The following is a 21,830-nucleotide window of genomic DNA, read 5'->3' as shown; positions in this document are numbered from 1 at the left end:
AAGAACAGCGTGAGCAACACAAACACTTACGGAGAGTGCCTTCAAGGCAGGACCAGGACCTCTTGGCCGCGTGGTAAAAAAAGGGGTGGGGAAGGAATCCCCAAAAACATCTAACATGGAGACACGTGAGACGACGGGAGAGCCAATTGCGGCAGAAAGAACAGCCCACGATCCGCCCCTGACAACAGGCATCCGGGCCCATTTGCACTTCACGAGGAGGGCGCAATGCCCTCTACCTGAGACCACACGGATGAGAGTGAGTGCGAGGCAGCTTAGGACAATACGGCCGGCGGAGGTGAACGGACCCGTGACGCGCTCTATGAGCAGAGCACCAAAAACGCCGGCAGTATAAATGTGTTCCCTCATCTCCAGCAATTTTACTCTGACGACGTTGGCAGTTGGCTAGTGTGTGTGTGTGTGTGTGTGTGTGTGTGTGTGTGTGTGTGTGGTTTTTTTTTCCACGGGTATAGGTATGTAGGTCTTGGTGTATTCAGGTTTTCTCCCGTGTAAGATTGAGAGTGTCTTGGCGACGTTTCGACGAGGTTCCACTCGTCATCTTCAGGCCTGAAGATGACGAGTGGGACCTCGTCGAAACGTCGCCAAGACACTCTCAATCTTACACAGGAGAAAACCTGAATACGCCAAGACCTACACACACACACACACACACACTCACACGTGTGTGTGTGTGTAGGTACTTTATATTGGCAAATTAGTTATATAAAACCCAACATTTCATGCTTTAGGTTCAGGGGATTTCTTACATGAAAAGAGCACGTCAAGGGGAGGGGGAAAGGAGTTACGGATGGAGCCTGGGTTGCTGTGTACGAGTCATCATCTAGGAATTATTTTTTTGTGCTATCTTATACCTGGTAAGGTAAAAGGTAAAGGTAAAGGTTCCCCCGCACATGCGTGCTAGTCGTTTCCGACTCTAGGGGCCGGTGCTCATCTCCGTTTCAAAGCCGAAGAGCCAGCGTTTGTCCGAGGACGTCTCCGTGGTCATGTGGCCGGCATGACTAGACGCCAAAGGCGCACGGAACGCTGTTACCTTCCCACCATAGTGGTCCCTATTTTTCTACTTGCATTTTTACGTGCTTTCAAACTGCTAGGTGGGCAGAAGCTGGGGCGAGTAACAGGCGCTCACTCTGTTACGCGGCACTCAGGATTCGACCCGCCAAACTGCCGACCTTCTGATCGACAAGCTCAGCGTCCTAACCCACTGAGCCACCGCGTCCCTTTTTTATACCTGGTACCAAGACCTAAACTTTTTGTTCTGGAAAGGTATAAAAGGTGGAAGACATCTTTCCTGGTTGTTGCCTTCATCTCTCGACCAGCCACGAAGAGAGGTGGGGTCACCCAACTCTCTTTTGATCAATCCTTCCGAGGTAGGTAAAATGAGGACCCAGATTGTTGGGGGGCAATAAGCTGATTTTGTAAAAATGCCGCTTGGTGTGTGTGTGTGAAAGCCCTAATAAGCAGGCATATTCATAGAATGAAGGCTACTGCTAAGTTTGTAAGCCGCCCTGAGTCTTCGGAGTAGGGCGGGATATAAATGGAATTAAAATAAAAAATGAAAAATAAAATAAAAGTTGTTGGCTTGCTGAAACCTCGGCTCAGGCGTTTCTTTTGGCTCTTTTAAATTCCTGAGTAACGCTGGGGCAATTGTGAGGCTAATGATTACAAAGCATCACTACTAATATCAATATTACTAATATCAAGCTTAAGCATAACGAAATCCCTTCAGCCCCATTTTACGACCTTTCTTGCCACAGTTGTTAAGTGAATCTCACTGCAGTCTTTAAGTTAGGAACACGGTTGTTAAGTGAATCGGCCTTCCCCCTTGGCTGTGCCTGTCAGAAGGTCGCAAAAGGGGACACCATCCTAAGTTTGAGGCAGTTGCCAAGCGTCCGAAGTTTGATCGCGTGACCACGGAGGATGCGAGAGGTGTAAGGGTGAAAAACGGTCAGAAGTCACCGTTTTCAATGGTGCTGTAACTTTGAAGGGTCACTAAAGGAATGTTTGTAAGTCGAGGACCACCTGTATTCGTTAAGGCAGGGGTAGGCAACCTTGGCCCTTTTACGACTCGTGGACTTCAACTCCCAGAATTCCTGAGCCAGCATGGCTCAGCATGGAAACCTCTTCCTGTCCCCTCAGCGTGGCTGGCTCAGGAATTCTGGGAGTTGAAGTCCACGAGGCATAAAAGAGCCAAGTTTGAAGACCCCTGCGTTAAAGGAACTCTGCAGTTGTTAAGCAAACCGATGCTTTGCTGTGGGTGTCGCTTTGCCCCCAACAGGAAGTGAATGACCCTTTTCAGCAAAACTGTGGTAAAGCCCAGTCACGTGACCTTAAAGGTAAAGGCTCCCCCGCACATGCGTGCTAGTCGTTTCCAACTCTAGGGGCCGGTGCTCATCTCCGTTTCAAAGCCGAAGAGCGAACGCTTGTCCGAGGACGTCTCCGTGGTCATGTGGCTGGCATGACTAGACGCCAAAGGCGCACGGAACGCTGTGACCTTCCCACCGGAGTGGTCCCTATTTTTCTACTTGCAGCATTTTTTATGTGCTTTCGAACTGCTAGGTTGGCAGAAGCTGGGACGAGTAACAGGCGCTCATTCTGTTACGCGGCAATCGGGATTCGACCCGCCAAACTGCCGACTTTCTGATCGACAAGCTCAGCGTCCTAACCCACTGAGCCACCGCGTCCCTTCATGTGACCTTGGGACGCTGGAAATGGCCGTAAACGGGGGTCCTGTTGAAAAGTGCCCCAAGTTCGGTCACGTTGGCCACCAAGGAGGGGGGCCTGACCGTCAGAATTTTGAATTCAGGTTATAGGTAGCCCCTAGGGAGCTCCGCTGGAACTTTGAACAGTCACTCAGTGACCCGTCATAAATCGAGGACTACCTGTACCAGCTGTAGACGAATGATGGAAGAGAGGTTTAGGGGTTCCGACTCTTGCTTGCAAGCACCCAGAGGGATCTAGTTGGCCTACGATGGACTTTTGGAGCTAGGATTCCAAAACTGGGATATTCTACGTTTAGCACACCTGTCACTCTCTTCTTAGTGATATGCACAAATTGTGTTTTTCAAAGCTACACAACATTACCTGAAGGTTATTTCCCTCATTTTCCTACTTCTCCCCCATGGAATATCCTTCCTTCCTCTCGACCTTCCTTCCTTCTTCCCTCCCTTCTTTCTTTCCTTCCTTCTTTCCATCCTCCCTCCCTGCCTTTCATCTCCTTTCTTCCTCCCTTCCTTTCTTCTTTCCTTCCTTCCTTGCTTCCTTCCTTCCTTCCTCCCCTCCTCCTCCCTTCCTTCTTTCCTTCCTTTCTTTCTCCCTCTCTCTTACTTTTCTTTCCTTCCTTCCTCTCTCGCTTCCCTTTTTTCCTCCCTCCCTCTCCCTCTCCCTCCTTCCCTTCTTTCCTTCCTTCCATCCTCCCTTCCTCCCTCCCTCCCCTCCTCCTTCCTTTCTTCCTTCCACCCTTCCTCTCTCCCTCCCTCCCTCCTTCCTTCCTTCCATCCTCCCTTCCTCCCTCCCTCCCCTCCTCCTTCCTTTCTTCCTTCCACCCTCCCTCTCTCCCTCCCTCCCTCCTTCCTCCCTCCCTTCTTCTTCTCCCTCCCTCCCTCCTTCCTCCCTCCCTTCTTCTTCTCTCTCCCTCTCTCCCTTCCTCTTCTTTCCTTCCTTCCTCCCTGCCTTTCATCTCCTTTCTTCCTCCCTCCCTCCCTTTCTTCTTTCCTTCCTCCTTCCTTCTTTTCTTCCTTCCTTCCTCCCCCTCTCCCTCCCTCCCTCTTCTTTCCTTCCTTCCTCCCTGCCTTCCATCTCCTTTTTTCCTCCCTCCCTCCTCCCCTTCCTTCCTTCCCTCCTTCCTCCCTTCCTCCCTCCCTCCCCTCCTCCTTCCTTCCTCCCTCCCTCCCTCCCTCCTCCCTTACTTCCTCCCTGCCTCCCATCTTCCTTCCTTCCCTCCCTCCCTCCCTGCTCACTCACCGAAACACTTGCTCTGGTTCGTGGCCCGATCCATAAACACTTTGGAGGAAATGATATTCCCAAAGGGAAGAAACATTTGCATCAGTTCGTTGTCCCCAAACTCTTGGGGCAGGTGGTAGATGAAGAGATTGCAGCCTTCTGGACCTGTCGTTGGAAAAGAGAATGCGCAGCGTCGGTTAAAACCGAGTGGGTTTTGTCTGAGAAGGAAAAGATGACATCAAAATACAGTCTAAATAAACCACCGTCTCTCAACTTCAAGACCTTTACGACGGGTGGACCTCTGTTGTAAGTCAAGGACCAGCTGTATTAAAGGTGGATGAACAGCACTGTCTGCTTTTACTTCATGCATTCTTCCCAAGCAAACGAAACCCCACCAGAGCTTCAGGCAGTAACCTGGTTCCCTCAGCACATTTATTTTATTTTATTTATTTTATTATTATATTTGTATACCGCTCTTCTCCCGAAGGACTCAGGGCGGTGAACAGGGCACATATAAAATGCAAAATACAAAAGTTAAAAGAGAATTAAATAGGAGCCCGAGCTAAAACAATAAATAATGGTATAAAAAAAACCCCGCAATAAAAAAAAACCCAGCACATCCCCCATTAAAGGCAAGAGCATAAATCACCATCTAGCTACCTCCGATTTTACCTCATCCAGATTATCCAGGACTTGGGAGGCTTAAGTTCTGATCCCTGCTTGGCCATTAAGATGAGAAGATGGCCACAGGTCGTCTCTTAGCCCCCCCTTTAAGACCTACTTCGGAGCTTAAACCAGAGCCGAGGACTATCAAAAGGTGGGGGAAATTGTCGCCCGCTTACATTGTTAAATCTTAACGTAACCCCAGGGAAGTTTCAAAGGGGTACTGAGACCGACTCCTTGGTCAATGCAAAAACCCACGCTGAAGCGCCGGCCTATCCAGACTCTGCTCAGAGATGTCCCAAAATCGGGAATTCGTTCTCTTTCTGGATCTCTGGTTTTACGGTCACTTGGATTGTGAGGAAGACCCTTCTAAGAAACCAACAGGAATTCGTGAAATATGTGGCAGAACCAACAGAAGATTCTAGATCAGGGCTGAATTGAGGAGTCTTCGGTGCTCCGCGAGCTGGGTGGTTTTCTTACAGACATTTCATGACCCAACTAAGAAGCATCATCAGTGTTAGAAGGGAACGTGGGGTTTCTGAAGAGGAGGAGGAGGAGGAGGAGGAGGAGGAGGAGGAGGAGGAGGAGGAGGAGGAGAAGGACTGTGAGGTCCTTGGTGCTCTCTGAACTTGGTTGTTTTCTTACAGACATTTCATGACCCAATTAAGTAGCATCATCAGTGCTAGAAGGGAACGTGGGGTTTGTGGAGAGGAGGAGGAGGAGGAGGAGGAAGAGGAGGAGGAGGAGGAGGAGGAGGAGGAAGACAAATGAGGGGTCCTTGGTGCCCTCTGAGCTCGGTTGTTTTCTTGCAGACATTTCATGACCCAACCGTGTAACGTCATCTAGAAGGGAGTGTTTATATTCTAGTGCACGGGTCGGCAACCCGCGGCTCCGGAGCCGCATGCGGCTCTTTGAGCTGTCTCATGCGGCTCCCAGCCGCCCGGTGCGCGCGCACCTCTTCGAACGGGCAGTGGTGCGCGCGCACCTCTCCAAACCTTTGGAGAGGTGCCGCGTGTACCTCCGCGCGAACGGGCCGCGGCGTCGCTCTTTGAGGAAGCTGCCGCGGCCCATCTGCAAAGCTGCCGAAAGCGGCAGCTTTGCAGATGGGCCACGGCAGCTTCCTCAAAGAGCGACGCCGTGGCCCGTTCCAAGAGGTGCGCGCGCACCTCCCCAAACCTTTGTAGAGGTCCGCGCGTACCTCCGGGCGAACGGGCAGCAGTGCCGCTCTTTGAGGAAGCTGCCGCGGCCTGTCTGCAAAGCTGCCGAAAGCGGCAGCTTTGCAGACGGGCTGTCGCCGTCGGGCAACCGGGAACCGGTTCCATCTCACTTTTTAAAAAAAATGGCAACCGCGTGCGTCCGCGCATGCGCAAAAAAACCGTTTTGCGCATGCGCAAAATGTTTTTTGCGCATGCACGTGCATGTTTTTTTAGGTTGCCGACCCCTGTTCTAGTGGCTTGCCCTGTCACTGTTGGTCAGAGTGTTCTTAGTGTTTCCTCGATTAGGTGGTTGTTTACTCTTGGATGGTGTGTCTGAGTTGGCTGAGGTATTCTTTACTTTTGTTGGTATAGTGTAAATCTTGGTGTTAATCTATGCTTATCTGGGTCTTAATTGATGGCAAGAAGATGTTTTGGTCTGTTTATTTTCTTTTTAGATTTTTGATTGTCTCCTTTGAATGGTGTGTAGCTATGGTTGCCTTGAGTCCCAGGTATCCAGGAATTCTCTAGCATTTTGGACTTGATTTGGTTGATATATATATACATACATACATACATACATACGTACGTACGTACGTACGTACGTATGTACGTACGTACATACATACATACATACATATATATATATATGTATGTATATATGTATGTATATATATATATATATAGATTGTTGGGGGCAATTAAGCTGACTTTGTAATAATGCCGCTTGGGGGGGTGTATGAAAGCCCTAATAAGCAGGCATATACATAGAATGAAGGCTACTGCTAAGCTTGTAAGCCGCCCTGAGTCTTCGGAGAAGGGCGGGATATAAATGTAATTAAAATAAATATATATATATATTATACGAAATCCCATGCACCACCTGCCCCACCACATACATCGGACAGACCAACAGAAGAATAAGTGCACGCATTGAAGAGCACAAAAACTCACTCAGAAAGGGAGAACAAACTTCATCCCTGGTCCAACACTTTGAAGCCACGGGACATGAAATTGATTTTAAAAAAACCAAAACTATCGCCAAAATTGAACATTTTAACAACAGAATAATCAGAGAAGCCATTGAGATAGAAAAACGCCCCCACAGCATGAATAAACGAGATGATACCTCTCGTCTACCAGCCATTTGGAAACCCGCCTTGATTGACAGACGAGGCCCAACCACCAAGAATGATACCAGACCCAAACTCAGGATAACATCACATGACATCACCACCACACAACCATTCAAAAAGCAAATCCGAACCCACAACGATAAAGACACACAACCACAAAACAGAAACCTAACTACAGCTGCAACATCAGCCACTTTAAACCCCTCCAAACCACACAATAAGCAAACTGACACCCACTATAAAAACATGGCACCACCACAAACACGAAGCCGAACAAAAGCAGCACAACTCACCAGCTCAGGTCTGGAGCTGGCAGCTGAGACCAACCCATCCACTCAGAACACCCCCCCCACCCAATCAGAACACACCAACCATTCAAAACACACTCCCACCCAATCAGAACACACTTGGTCCCCTACCCAATCAGAGCACACCTCCACAGAACACACCCCCTCTGGCAGTTTAAAAAAGAGGAACAAACAGCCACATGCTTCTCCCAGAAGAAGGAAGCTAAAGCCTGATGATGACGGATGGGATTCCGTCGAAACGTTGTGCCTACACTTTTAGTTCTACGCGGGGAAAAACCTGAAAAACCAAAAACCATAATATATATATATATATATATATATATATATATATATATATATATATATATATATATATATATATATATATATATATATATATATATATATATATATATATATATATATATGTAAATTACTAACAAAGAATTAAGGGAGACTGAAATGCATTTCTAACTGATTAGTTTTCATCAGTCAGCCATACCCTTCTGAGATTCGAACCTGAAACTAATAAGTTAGAAATGAGCTGTCCGGTGTGACTACTGCCTGTTCGATGGCCTTCAAGATAGGCTGAAAACAGGAAATAAAGATTTGCCCCATGTTTGGGGCCTAGCAAGGTAATCTAAATAGTTAACATTTGACAAGTTCTTTTACCACCTCTGATAGGCTCCAAAGCTCAGTTCCCACCAGCAGTCAGTGCCACAGAGCTTATGGGAAATATAGTTCAAAATAGCTTAGAAAGAGCACAAACCTAAAGGAATTACCTCCAATGGGGCTCTGACATATAACAGCTCAGCTTCGGATCGCTTCCAGCACCCTTCGGAGTTGCAGCAATCACGTAATCGGATTTGGTCACCTACCTTAAATTGTACTCAAGGAATCTGTCTGCTGACCCAACAGGACCAGCTCAAAATTGGTTTTGTTAGCGTCCAGAAGTTGCTGACAAAACAGCTGTAACGTCACATTTCAGAAGTGACTTTCCTACTTGGTCATTCAGGGGCTTACAATTGCATCACATCCGTTGGGAAGGCTGCATTTGCTTAGGCCGAGGCTCTCCAAACTTGGTAAGTTTAAGACTTGTGGACTTCAACTCCCAGAATTCCTCAGCCAGCCATAGTTGAAGTCCGCGAGTCTTAAAAGTCACCACGTTTGGAGAACCCTGTTGGGGAGGAACCTACATTCCTGCATATGGGCCAGGATTTCTCCACACAGGATTGTGGAAACTGGGCTTTGGGCGCGTCCATTTGGGAGATGTTAAGTCTAGAACCGCCTTATCTACCAGTAGGGTAGGTAATGTGGTGGGGTTGCCATGGGTTTAAATTATGGGCCAGCTGGAATGGAGCACCGGTGTAGACATTTTAGGAACGAGCAAGAATAAAATCAGTTCCATCTGAGCACACTTCCCCAGCCAGATCTCTTCTGCCAGTGATGGAGTACGGACACAGTTAGACAGACTTCCTGCTTTGTAAAGGGACCTTAGTCCAGGATATTTTGGTGGGGGGAGGGTGTCTCCAGAAGCGTCAAAAACACAGGTTGCCTGCTTCTCCCCCCCCCCATCATGTCCCTGCAGGAGAAGACCTACCTACCTTCTCGCTGTTGCTGCTGAATTATTGGAAGAGGCTGAGGGATGGCCTGCGCAACAGGGGTGATGGCAGTGGCAGGATAGACAGCTGCAAGGGGTGGAAGGAAAGAGACGGAGGTCACCAGTGGATAAATTCCCGTTTCAGCAGAACAGAATAGCATAGCACAGCACAGCACAGCAATAGAATAGCATAGAAAATAGAATAGCATAGCTATAGAAGAGAAGAGAAGAGAATATATAATAGAATAGAATAGAATAGAATAGAATAGAATAGAATAGAATAGAATAGAATAGAATAGAATAGAATAGAATAGAATAGAATAGAATAATAGAATAGAATAGAGAACAGAATAGAATAGAGAAGAGAACAGAATATAGAAGAGAACAGAATACAGAATAGAACAGAATATATAATATTATAATATAATATAATATAATATAATATAATATAATATAATATAATATAATATAATAATATAATATAATATAATATTAGAATAGAGAAGAGAGAAGAGAAGAGAACAGAATACAGAATAGAACAGAAATATAATAATATAATATAATATAATATAATATAATATAATATAATATAATATAATATAATATAATATAATATAATATAATATAATATAATATAATAATATAATATAATATAATATAATATAATATAATATAATATAATATAATATAATATAATATAATATAATATAATATAATATAATATAATATCTATCATCTATCTATCTATCTATCTATCTATCTTCTATCTCTATCTCTGTCTATCTCTTATCTCTCTCTCTCTACACACACACACACACACACACACACAAACACACAATTTCGGTGCTGTCCGTCTCACTCACAGAGGGACTCTGGGCAGTGTGCAACTGAAAGCATAAGAGCATCAAAAAAAAAACACACATAAAAATACAATACACTAATAAAAGGAGCCAGGTAAAAACAAGGATAAGTTACCCGTTAAAAAGTATCCAAAATTCTCTGCTTTTATTCTGGTTGCTTAAAAGAGGAGCTCACTCTTTCCTTCACAGTTTCCACCAATTCTACACATTTCAGAGTTTCTTATTTCTTTGCAGCCTATTTTGATTCCTTCCCACCAGACTTAGAACACTTTTTAATTTTAGATTTTTTTAAAAATCCCATCTTCATTATTTTTACAGTATAAATAGCAAAAAGCGGTGAAAAGGCCTAATATTCATTCCTCCTCTTATTTTCCTCACAACAATCCTGTGAGGTCGGCTGAGCTAAGAGAGGGGGACTGGCCCAAGGCAGGACTAGAACTCACCATCTCCTAATGATGGGCCCAAAGTCACCAAGCATGGTTGCATGCCTAAGGCGGGACTAGAACTCACCATCTCTTAGTGATGGGCCCAAAGTCACCCAACTGGCTTTCATGCCCAAGGCAGAACTAGAACTCACCATCTACTGGTAAAAAGTCACCCAGCCAGCTTTCGTGCCTAAGGCGGAACTAGAACTCACCATCTCCTAGTGATGGGCCCAAAGTCACCGAGCATGGTTGCATGCCTAAGGCGGGACTAGAACTCACCATTTCTTACTGATGGGCCCAAAGTCACCCAGTCGGCTTTCATGCCCAAGACAGAACTAGAACTCATCATCTACTGGTAAAAAGTCACCCAGCCGGCTTTCGTGCCCAAGGCGGGACTAGAACTCACCGTCTCCTGGTTTATATCCTGGTGCCTTCACCGCCTCTCAGCCCCTCTTCCCAAACTGCCCTTTAACCCTCTTCCCTCCCCCCCATTACAGCCAGAGGAAACCATCCAAACAAGTTTACTTCAGCCATGTTACCTGCATATTGTTGGACTCCCGTGAAAGTCGGATGCAAGGTCTCAGCAACGGATGAGTTTTGGGCTAAAAAAAGAGAGAGATTTGGTTTCTTCTTTTTTTTAACGATTAGAAAAATCAACAAAAACAGTTGTATGAGGAAAACGAAAGGGGCGGGGGGGGGGGAAATCCGAACCACTGGGTTTGAAATTCCAACACTTGTATCTTGTTGTTGTTTTTTTTTAAAAAATGTTGGATTAAACTTTGCGGGTTAAAAATGTTTGGAACGTGGCTCAAGATCCAAAACAAAACTCACTTGGAATTCCAGCAACAAAGTTTTATTTCAAAAGAAGCATTTGCAAAGGCATAATAATAATAATAATAATAATAATAATAATAATAATAATAATAATAATAATAATAATAATAATAATAATAATAATAATAAGAAGAAGAAGAAGAAGAAGAAGAAGAAGAAGAAGAAGAAGAAGAAGAAGAAGAAGAAGAAGAAGAAGAAGAAGAAGTTGGAAGGGACCTTGGAGGTCATTTAGTCCAACCCCCTGCTCAGGCAGGAAACCCTATACCATTTCAGGCAAATGGCTGTCCAGTCTCTTCTTAAAAACCTCCAGTGTTGGAGCATTCACCACCTCTGGAGGCAAGTTGTTCCACTGGTTAATTGTTCTAACTGTCAGGAAGTTTCTCCTTAGTTCTAGGTTGCTTCTCTCCTTGACTAGTTTCCATCCGTTGCTTCTTGTCCTGCCTTTGGGCGCTTTGGAGAATAGCTTGACTCCCTCTTCTTTGGGGCAGCCCCTGAGATATTGGAACACTGCTATCATGTCACCCCTCACCCTTCTCTTCGTTAAACTAGACAGACCCAATTCCAGCAACCGTTCCCTGTATGTTTTATCCTCCAGTCCCCCAATCATCTTTGTTGCTCTTCTCTGTACTCTTTCTAGAGTCTCGACATCTTTTTTACATCGTGGTGACCAAAACTGGATGCAGTATTCCAGGTGTGGCCTTACCAAAGCATTGTAGAGTTGTATTAGTACTTGACTTGATCTTGATTCTATCCCTCTGTTAATGCAGCCTAGCACTGTGTTGGCTTTTTTGGCAGCTGCAGCACACAGCTGGCTCATATTTAAGTGATTGTCTACTTGGTGGACTGAAACACAGGAGTTCAGCCACACCTTACAGAGCTGTTTGACACATTTTTATATCCTATCCCCGACGCAGATTTCACCTCCCCTATCGCACTCAACGCCCCTTCCCTAATCATCCGATAAACTATCCGGACCACCTAAAACCACCGTCCTTCCCACGTTCCAAGAAGCCCCTTTGTCCATATCCTATCTTTCACCATCTAATTTTCTATTACCACAGTCCGTCTCCTATAGTTGTTTCGATATTTCCTCTTACAATTTGTAAGTTCTGCTTTTCACATTTGTGCTTGTCAATACTTAGATAAAATATTATTTCTGATCTTCAGTTGGCTTCTGCTTCAACCTTTAGACTCATTAGAAATTTCTGAATAATACCTTTATTACTTTCAAAAATAATATTGAGAAATCCAAGATGGAAAAGAGAAGGCCAGACATCCCCCCCCCCCCCCGGATATCCACCATTGCTCAAGGAAAGCTGCTACACGTAGTTCTCAAGTTACGTCCACCACTGATCCCAAAATGTCTGTTGTTAAGCGGGACAGTTGTTAAGTGAGTTTTTGCCCCAACTTGCCGCCTTTTTTTGCCACAGTTGTTAAGCAGATCACTGCGTTTGCTGAGTTAGTGACACGGTCGTTAAGTGGATCTGACTTCCCTATTGACTTTGCTTGACAAAAGGTCGCGAGAGAGGATCATATGATCCCGGGACACTGCGACCGTCGTAAATATGAACCGGTTGCCAAGCTTCCGAATGTTGATCACGTGACCTTGCGGATGGCTGCAACGGTCGTAGGTGTGAAAAATGGTCATAAGCCACTTTTTTCAATGCCGTTGTGACTTTGAATTGTCGCTTAAACAAATGGTTGTAAGTTGAGGACTACGTGTACTGGCATATGCTGTGGAGGGCACAGATGTCGGGAGGAAGGGCATTAACTATCTCCTTTTCCCAGAATCCCCCCGTGGTGCTAGTCCAGGGCTTCATGTCAATTCTAAAACTGTGTTGCACTTGGCCTCCGATCCTATCTGTCCTCCTCTATTTGATGGAGACCCTGCTTGATCTCCTGGGAGCATGTACAGAATTCCCTCCTCTGATTTCCTTTTCATCACAACAACCCTTTGAGGTAGGTTCTGCTAATAAAAGGAGCTATTTCAAACTCCTGAGAGGGCTTGAGGGGGGAATTAGAACCCAGGACTCTCGCCTCCTAGTCCAGCCCCCTCCCCACCACACCTGACTGGGTCTTGGGCTGAGGGGAAGGGGATGACTTCAAATCAGCCAATTAGTTTTTGAGACTGAGGAGGGATTAGAACCCAGATCTCCCCGTTCTTACCCCAGCTCCTCCCTTAGTAGGCCTCATTGGCTCTTGCGCTGAAAGGGAGGGGCTGGCCCCAAAGCAGCCAATGGGTTTCTGAGGCTGAGGAGGGATTAGAACCCAGATCTCCCCACTCCTAGTCCAGCCCCTCCCTTACTACATCTGATTGGCTCTTGGGCTAAGAGGGAGGGGCTAGCTCCAAATTTAATCCATGAGTTTTTGAGGCTGAAGGGGGGATTAGAACTCAGGTCCCACCCCTCTCAGGGTAGCCCCTTCCCCAGTTCACCTGTCAAGAAGCCAACACCTTCACATTTTGTGCAAATACTGTACATTTAGGACCGTCAAATAGAAATTGCTCCACACCTTCTGACTTTCTCCAGCGGGGTCCAGGATAGGCCCAGGACAAAGTTGTACACAAATGACACAGGCCATCTTGTCCGTCTCCGGGGTTCTTGCAACCAGTTTCCTCTACATCAGGGGTGGGGAACCATGGCCCCTTTATGACTCGTGGACTTCAACTCCCAGAATTCCTGAGCCAGCATGAGGGAAACTTTGGCCCCCTTCATGACTCGCGGACTTCAACTCACAGAATTCCTGAGCCAGCATGAGGGAAACTTTGGCCCCCTTCATGACTCGCAGACTTCAACTCCCAGAATTCCTGAGCCAGCATGAGGGAAACTTTGGCCCCCTTCATGACTCGCAGACTTCAACTCCCAGAATTCCTGAGCCAGCATGAGGGAAACTTTGGCCCCCTTCATGACTCGCGAACTTCAACTCCCAGAATTCCTGAGCCAGCATGAGGGAAACTTTGGCCCCCTTCATGACTCGTGGACTTCAACTCCCAGAATTCCTGAGCCAGCATGAGGGAAACTTTGGCCCCCTTCATGACTCGTGGACTTCAACTCCCAGAATTCCTGAGCCAGCCTGAGGGAAACTTTGGCCCCTTCATGACTTGTGGACTTCAACTCCCAGAATTCCTGAGCCAACATAGCTCAGCATGGAAACCTCTCCCTGTCCCCTCAGCATAGCTGGCTCAGGAATTCTGGGAGTTGAAGTCCACAAGTCATAAGAGGGCCCTGGTTCCCCACCCCTGCGCTACAACCCCCCTCCTGAGGGGTTGTAGCTGGTGACGGCGTTTTCTGCTGTTTCGGGCAACGCTGTTGTTTCTGGCCGGCTCTCGGCGGTTCGGCGGCGTCTCTGAGGCTCCAGCTGATCGGCGGCGGCCTCGGAGTTCCAGCTGATCGGCGGTGGCCTCGGAGCTCCAGCTGATCGGCGCCTCCATTTTGGCGCTTCCGTGTTGGCGGCGACGGCAGCGGCGGCGGGGATTTCTCTGTTGGACCTGCCTCGGGCCGCTTTCGGCGGCTGCGGCGTCTTCGGGCCGTTTCGACGGCGGAGGGGACGACCGCTGGTCAGCTTGGTGGCAGGGATGTCCCTTGTACTGTTTTTCGGGCCGCTGCCGGCGGCGGAGGTGGCGACGGTGACGGCGTCCTCGGGCTGCCTTGGGCAGTGGAGAGGACGACCGTGGCGACGGCGGCGGTGCTGCTGCTTCGTTTGCCTTGTTCCGGCCTCCGACGGTGATGGCGACGACGGCGTTTTCGGGGCTTGCTGGCCCGTTCCATCGGCAGCGATATGGCGGTGGTCGGTGCTTTCATCTGGTCTGCGGTGGCCGTAGCAGCTCCGGTGGACTGCCAATTACTAACTTTCCATCTGCCTCCCTATTCCCCTTTGGACTGGGATGGACCTGGGTGCAAGCCGCAGTGGGAGAGTGGCTTGTTTTACATCGGCACTCCCATAGAGGTGGGAGCTCTATGGGTTATGCCCCACCCAGGGTGTACATTCTGGACCATCCCCTGGATCAGACTTTCGACCTGTCGTGGGAGGACGGGTTGGGGTCTGTCCCCAGGAGCACCCAACCGGGTGGCAGTAGGTTGGTTGATGGCCCGAATGTTTCACTCCCTCCCTTTAGAACCTCCTAATGGACTTTTCCATTACGGGACTGCCTTATCTGGACTTGTTGGACTTATGTATAGATACTCCAGCACGGACTTGCTCGCCCTCAGGGGTGCCCCCCTCTCCTGGGTGCGTCCCGCCTTTTTTGCCACTCCCAGTCTCAATGAAGGGCCCAATTATTGGGACCCTGAGAGATGGCCGGGTAAGGTCAGGGGCTCTCGATTCAAATTTAATAGGAGGCCCCTGGTTAATTTTTTAGTTAAATTTTTTAGGGGGTTAGGGAGAGGGGTGGGGGGTAATGGTTGTTTGACTATGGGGGGTGGCCATACAACCATGGTGCAGGCCAGGCCTGGGTCCGACTGCGTTCGGGGGGAGCGGGGTGTGGTTACATCTGGGGCTCTGGAGCGGGTCGTGGGATTACCGATTCCCACGACACTGGGGTATGGCAGCAGGCGTATGGACAGAGGGCCGTATCGTTACCGGGAGGGCCATCCCCGCTGTTTACAAGCGGTGAGGCGCTCCGACCCTCTGTTTCTTCCCCGAGGTGCCGGGAGCGAGGATGTGCAGCCTCCTGAGCTCCGGCTGGTTTACCTGAATGCCAGGTCCGTGGTTAACAAGGCTCCCCTTGTGCGGGATTTGGTGGAGGGTGAGCATGCGGACCTGGCTTGTATCACCGAAACCTGGTTGGGCCCAGAGGGTGGGGTCCCTTTGGTTGATCTTTGCCCACCAGGTTTCCGAGCGTTACACCGGCCTCAGGCTCAAGGTAGGGGCGGGGGAGTGGCGGTAGTTATCAGGGAGACCTTATGTCCGCGGGAGACCACCGTCCCTCAGATAGTCGGGTGTGAGTCTCTCTTTTTGAGATTTGGTTCGGGGGCGCAGTTGGGCTTGCTGCTGGTGTACGTTTCGCCTAGTCACACAGCGGCAGCCCTGCCTGAGCTACTCGATGTCCTCTCCGGTTTGGTGATTGAGTTCCCCAAACTTTTAGTTTTGGGTGACTTCAATCTACCATCCCTGGGAGGGTCATCTGAGTTAGCTCGGGAGTTCATGGCTTCCATGACGGCCATGGACCTGACGCAGGTAATTTCTGAGCCAACTCATGAGGGAGGCCACACCCTGGACCTAGTTTTTTTTATCTGGACGATGGTTGGATGATCTTGGTGGGGGCTCTCCATTTATTATGCCCCTGTCATGGACCGATCATCATCTCCTGCGGTTGGTCTTCCGTTTTACCACCCCCCGCTGTGGGGATACGGAACCAATTAGATGGTACCGCCCCAGGCGCTTAATGGACCCTGACGGGTTCCAGGCAGTGCTGGGATCCCCACCTGCCTCCGTCGCTCACAACTCGGCGGATGCCTTAGTGGAAGCCTGGGAAAGGGCAGCCACTGAGGCACTGGACCGAGTTGTACCCTTGCGGCCCCTGACCCGGTGCAGATCCCAACGAGCTCCATGGTTTTCCGCGGAGCTCCGGGAGATGAAGCGTCGGAAACGGGGCCTAGAGAGCTGCTGGAGGTCCAGCCGATCCGAATCCGACCGGTTGCGGTTAAGAACCTATATTAGGTCTTATCTCGCAGCGATGAGGGCGGCGAGGTGTAATTACTTCTCCACCCTCATCGCGTCCGCAGATAATCGCCTGGCCGCCCTGTTTAGGGTGACTCGCTCACTTCTTAATCAGGAGGTGAGGGGGGATCCCTTGCAGGGTCGTGCCGAGGAGTTTGGTCAGCATCTGTCGGATAAAATCGCTCGGATTCAGACCGGTTTGGACTCCAGCTGGGCAGAGTCTGACGATCAGGACACGGGCGGTCTTGTCAATGTTATCTGGGAGGAGTTTGATTCTGTGACCCCTGATGAAGTGGACAGGATTATGGGGAGGCTGAGCTCCACCACATGTTTATTGGACCTGTGCCCTTCCTGGCTGGTTTATGCAGCTAGGGAGAGGACACGAGGCTGGTTCCAGGCGGTGATATCTGCTTCTTTGAGTGAGGGTAATTTCCCCACCGTCTTGAAGGAGGCGGTGGTGAGACCCCTCCTCAAGAAGCCAGCCTTGGACCCAGCTGTGTTGAACAACTTTCGTCCAGTCTCCAACCTTCGCTTTCTTGCGAAGGTTGTTGAGAGTGTGGTGGCGCATCAGCTCCCTCTGGTCCTGGATGAAGCGGATTATCTGGATCCGTACCAATCGGGTTTCAGGCCCGGGTACAGCACGGAGACGGCATTGGTCGCTCTGGTGAATGATCTCTGGAGGGCTCGGGATAGGGGATGTTCTTCTGTCCTAGTCCTATTAGACCTCTCGGCGGTTTTCGATACCATCGACCTGCTGCTGCGGCGTCTCAGGGGATTGGGAGTGGGAGGCACGGTTCTTCGGTGGTTCTCCTCCTATCTCCTGGGACGTTCGCAGTCGGTGTTGGCAGGGGGGCAGAGATCGGCCCCTAGGTCTCTCGTTTGTGGAGTTCCTCAGGGGTCAGTTCTCTCGCCTCTCCTGTTCAACATCTACATGAAACCGCTGGGTGAGATCATTCGTGGTTTTGGAGTTGGGTATCATCAATATGCTGATGATACCCAACTTTTTATTTCGACCCCAAACCACCCCAGTGATGCCCTCGCTGTGATGTCCCGTTGCCTGGAGGCGGTTCGGGTCTGGATGGGGAGGAACAGACTTCAACTCAACCCGGACAAGACTGAGTGGCTGTACATTCCGACATCCCGGGACATTCAAAATGTTCCATCTCTTTTTATGGGGGGTGAGTCTTTACCCCCCGTGGATAGGGCGCGCAACTTGGGAGTCCTCCTAGATTCGCGGCTTACCTTAGAAGATCATATAGTAGCCGTGACTAGGGGGGCTTTCGCTCAGGTTCGCCTGGTGCGTCAGTTGCGGCCCTATCTAGACCGGGAGGCCTAGTGTACGGTCACTCATGCGCTCGTGACCTCTCGTCTTGACTACTGCAATGCTCTCTACATGGGGCTTCCCTTGAAGACCACTCGGAGGCTCCAACTGGTACAGAATGCGGCCGCGAGAGTTGTCTTGGGAGTTTCCCGGTACTCCCATGTTACACCTTTGCTCCGCGAGCTGCATTGGTTACCAGTTGTCTTCCGGGTGAGGTTCAAGGTCTTGGTGATGGTTTTTAAGTCCTTACATGGCATGGGTCCGGAATACCTCGGGGACCACCTGCTGCCGGCGTCGACTCCCCTCCGCCCTGTGCGTTCCCACAGAGAGGGCCTCCTCAGGGTGCCTCCGGTCAGAGAATGCCGGCTGGTGGCCCCCAGGGGGAGGGCCTTCTCTGTGGGCGCTCCGGCATTATGGAATCAACTGCCGGTTGAGCTCCGGACGGCACCGGATCTCCGCTCCTTCCGGCGCGGGTTAAAGACCCACCTATTCGAACAAGCTGGCCTGGCCTGATGGGGAGTTAATTTAGGATTTTAAATATTTGTATATTTTATTGTTTTATTTTGGGCATTAATTTAATTCTATTTTAACTTTTGTATTTTTGTATTTTTATTACATGCCCTGTTCACCGCCCTGAGTCCTTCGGGAGAAGGGCGGTATAAAAATTTAATAAAACTAAACTAAAACTAAACTAAACATGAACACACACACACACACACACACACACACACACACACCCCGGGAGGAGAGGAACTGGCCCCCAGCCTCCTGCTTTTGGTCCTACCTGTGCAGGGGACCAGCCCGTTTGCATAAACTGTCTCCAAGGCAGGGTGACTGCTGGGAATGGCCACCATTCCTGCAAAGCTGTTGCTGATAGGGGTGACCAGTCCTGGGACAGCAGCTGTGCCCAGCAGAGGAGGTGAGTGTAACCCTGCAGGAGAGAGACATAAAAAGACAAGAGGAAGAGGTGGTGCTTTTATTTTATTTTTTTTCTTTCTTTCTTTCTTTCTTTCTTTCTTTCTTTCTTTCTTTCTTTCTTTCTTTCTTTCTTTCTTTCTTTCTCTTTCCTTCCTTCCTTCCTTCCTACTTCCCTTCCCCTCCCTCATTCTCTCTTCCTTCCTTCCTTTCTCCAACCCTCCTTCCCTTCCTCCATTTTCTCTTTCTCATCCCTCCTTTTTTACTTCTTTTTCTGTCCTTTTCATTGTCTCTCTATTATGTCATCATCTTCTCGTCCTTTTATGTTTACTTTTCATCCCCCTCCCTGCCTTTCCTTCCTATTTCTTTCCTTCTCTTCCCTCTCTGTAATGTATTGGGGTTTTTACCTGAACTGTCTGTGTAACCGGGCTGGCTGCCCAGACGTGCAGTCTCCAGGACGATCATTGGTTGGCTCTGGGGCGGGAATAGGTTCCTTTAAACCTATTGGCCGCCGCCTAGTGGCCAACTGTATAAGTAGCTGCACAGAAGCCTCTGAGTCCGTTCTGTTCCTGTTACTACAATAAAGCAATGTTCCTTTTTGAACCCTCTCGTCTCGCCTCCTGCTTCCCAAGAATCCACTACTACACAACGCTCTCCTCCCTCCTTTCCTTCCTTCCTTCCTTCCTTCCTTCCTTCCTTCCTTCCTTCCTTCCTTCCTTCCTTCCTTCCTTCCTTCCTTTCCATTCACTTCTTTTCTATTTATTTCCTTCATCCCCTTCCCTTACTTTCCCCTCTCCCTCCTCCCTCCCTTTCTTCTTTCATGCTTTTTCTCCTCCCTCCCTCCCTCCCTCCCTTTATTAATCCCTCTCTTACTTAATCTTGCCCTTGCCTTTTCGTGCATCCACCTGCAGCTCCCTCCACACCCCTTCCCTCCCCTAATGGGGCGGGGAGGGTGGAGGAAGGTCAAGTGCAGGAAAGGGCATCTGAAGGGGAAAACCATTTGAGGGATCTCTCTGTTCTGCCTTTTGGCCCTCCAAAAGGCTGGGCTTTCTTTGCTTGGATTATCTCCAGCGAGGGATCCAACACTCTTGTCTGGTGCAAAAGCTTCCTATAGTTTTATTTATATCAATCGTTTCCTTCCTCCAGAACCACCAGCGTTAGGAATTTGGGGCGTTTTCTAATCGAAGGAATGGCATCTGTGCATCTTGCATGCAGAAAAGCATCTCTTTGTTCCTTGGCACCTGCTGAAAGGGCCCTGCTCTGAAAGCCTAAAACAGGGCTTTTCAACCTTTTCACCCACTGTGCCACTTTTAAGCTATGGCAACATCCGAGTACCACCAGTCGCCTAGCAAGGTGTCAAAAACGTGAGCAAAGAAAAGAGGAAAAAAGGGAAGTACAGGTAGTCCTCGACTTACAACAGTTCGCTTAGTGACTGTTCGAAGTTACAGTGGCACTAAAAAAAGTGCCCCCCAAGCCACAGCCGAGCAACATGCCTGCCTGCCCGCCCGGCGGCGCTCTTCCTCCTGTCCGAGGTTTTCATTGTTGTGAGCATTTCTGTTGAGGATTGGCAGCGGGGGCGGGGTGGGGGTGTTTGGTTTTTATTCCCCCCCGAATATGCTGGGTGGTTGCAGCAGGTTTTGGTCACTTCACATGACCCTGGGACACTGTGACCGTCATAAATAGGAATCAGTTGCCAAGCATCTGAATGTAAATCACAAGACCCTGGAGATGCGGCAACATTCCAGCTGATCGGCGCTTCTTCTGGGCTCAGCAAAAGCGCTGGGATCAGTGCCGAGCTCCAGCTGGATCCTGGCGCTGATCCTGGTGCTTCCGCTGAGCCCTGACAGCCCTGCAGCTCCAGCCGTCTCTCGCTCAGGCTTGTGCGGTGCTGCCACCGGTTCAGCTCATTCCCCTCCCCCGCCACCACTTTTCTAGGATGGTCGCGTACCACCTGCCAGGTGCCAATGTACCACAGGTGGTACCCGTACCACTGGTTGAAAAGCCCTGGCCTAAAAGACACGTTCCTTGTTTTTGAACAGAATGACAGAGCTGGAAGGGACCTTGGAGGTCTTCTAGTCCAGCCCCCTGATCAAGCCGGAGACCCTGTATCTTTTGAAACAAATGGCTGTCCAGTCTCTTCTTGAAAACCTCCAGTGGTGGAGCATTCAAAACCTCTGGAGGCAGATAGTTCCACTGATTAATTGTCCTAACTATGGGGCAACTTCTCCTTAGTTCCAGGTTGTTTCTCTCCTTGGTTAGTTTCCCTCCATTGTTTCTTGTCCTGCCTTCAGGCGCTTTGGAGGATAGCTTGACTCCTTCTTCTTTGGGGCAGCCCCTAAGATAGTAAGGTAAAGGTAAAGGTTTCCCTGCACATGTGTGCTAGTCGTTTCCGACTCTAGGGGCCAGTGCTCATCTCCGTTTCAAAGCCGAAGAGCCAGCGCTTGTCCGAGGACATCTCCGTGGTCATGTGGCCGGCATGACTAGACGCCAAAGGCGCACGGAACGCTGTTACCTTCCCACCATAGTGGTCCCTATTTTTCTACTTGCATTTTTACGTGCTTTCGAACTGCTAGGTTGGCAGAAGCTGGGACGAGTAACAGGCGCTCACTCTGCTATGCGGCACTCGGGAACATGGCTATCACGTCACCCCTCCTCCTTCTCTTCATTAAACTACTAGACATGCCCAATTCCTGCAACCGTTCCTTATATGTTTTAGCCTCCAGACCTCTAATCAACCCCGCAGCCACACGTACCTGAGGTTGGTGCAATTGGAGTGGCTGGCAGGCCGTTCAAGCTGACGGTGCCGATCTGCTGGATGTGGCACGGTGAAAAAGTGAGGCTGGGACTGAGAAAGCTGCCGTGGGAAGCCGAGAGAACCGTTTGCTGCTGCATCAGCTGCCAGAAAGAAAAATAAAATAAAATAAAAAATGGCTACGCCCACCGAAGGATGGGGAGAATTCAGAGGTGAATCAAAGTGAAAA

General features: G+C 49.1%; 1 protein-coding gene and 1 long non-coding RNA gene across 2 annotated transcripts in view; one reads left to right on the top strand and one right to left on the bottom strand.

Annotated features, from left to right (window-relative positions):
- Window positions 1-21,830, bottom strand: part of CELF5 (CUGBP Elav-like family member 5) — a gene marked incomplete at its 3' end in the record, with an annotated part of 88,447 nt that overhangs the window by 905 nt on the left and 65,712 nt on the right. Inside the window, exons 7-11 of the mRNA XM_083364280.1 lie at window positions 21,603-21,744; window positions 18,719-18,865; window positions 10,661-10,723; window positions 8,841-8,924; window positions 3,979-4,122 (exon numbers count right to left, since the gene is read on the bottom strand). Coding sequence (XP_083220406.1) covers window positions 3,979-4,122; window positions 8,841-8,924; window positions 10,661-10,723; window positions 18,719-18,865; window positions 21,603-21,744 — 580 coding nt within the window. The remainder of the gene's footprint in view (window positions 1-3,978; window positions 4,123-8,840; window positions 8,925-10,660; window positions 10,724-18,718; window positions 18,866-21,602; window positions 21,745-21,830) is intronic.
- The window catches only part of LOC310641964, a 222,014-nt gene that overhangs the window by 142,563 nt on the left and 57,621 nt on the right, over window positions 1-21,830 (top strand). The gene's annotated exons all lie outside the window — the stretch shown is intronic.

This window comes from Vipera ursinii (genome assembly GCF_947247035.1).
Source record: "Vipera ursinii genome assembly, chromosome: 1".
NCBI lineage: Eukaryota > Metazoa > Chordata > Lepidosauria > Squamata > Viperidae > Vipera > Vipera ursinii.
The sequence above is the reverse complement of the archived record's forward strand: the minus strand, read 5'-3'. Positions and strand labels throughout refer to the sequence as shown.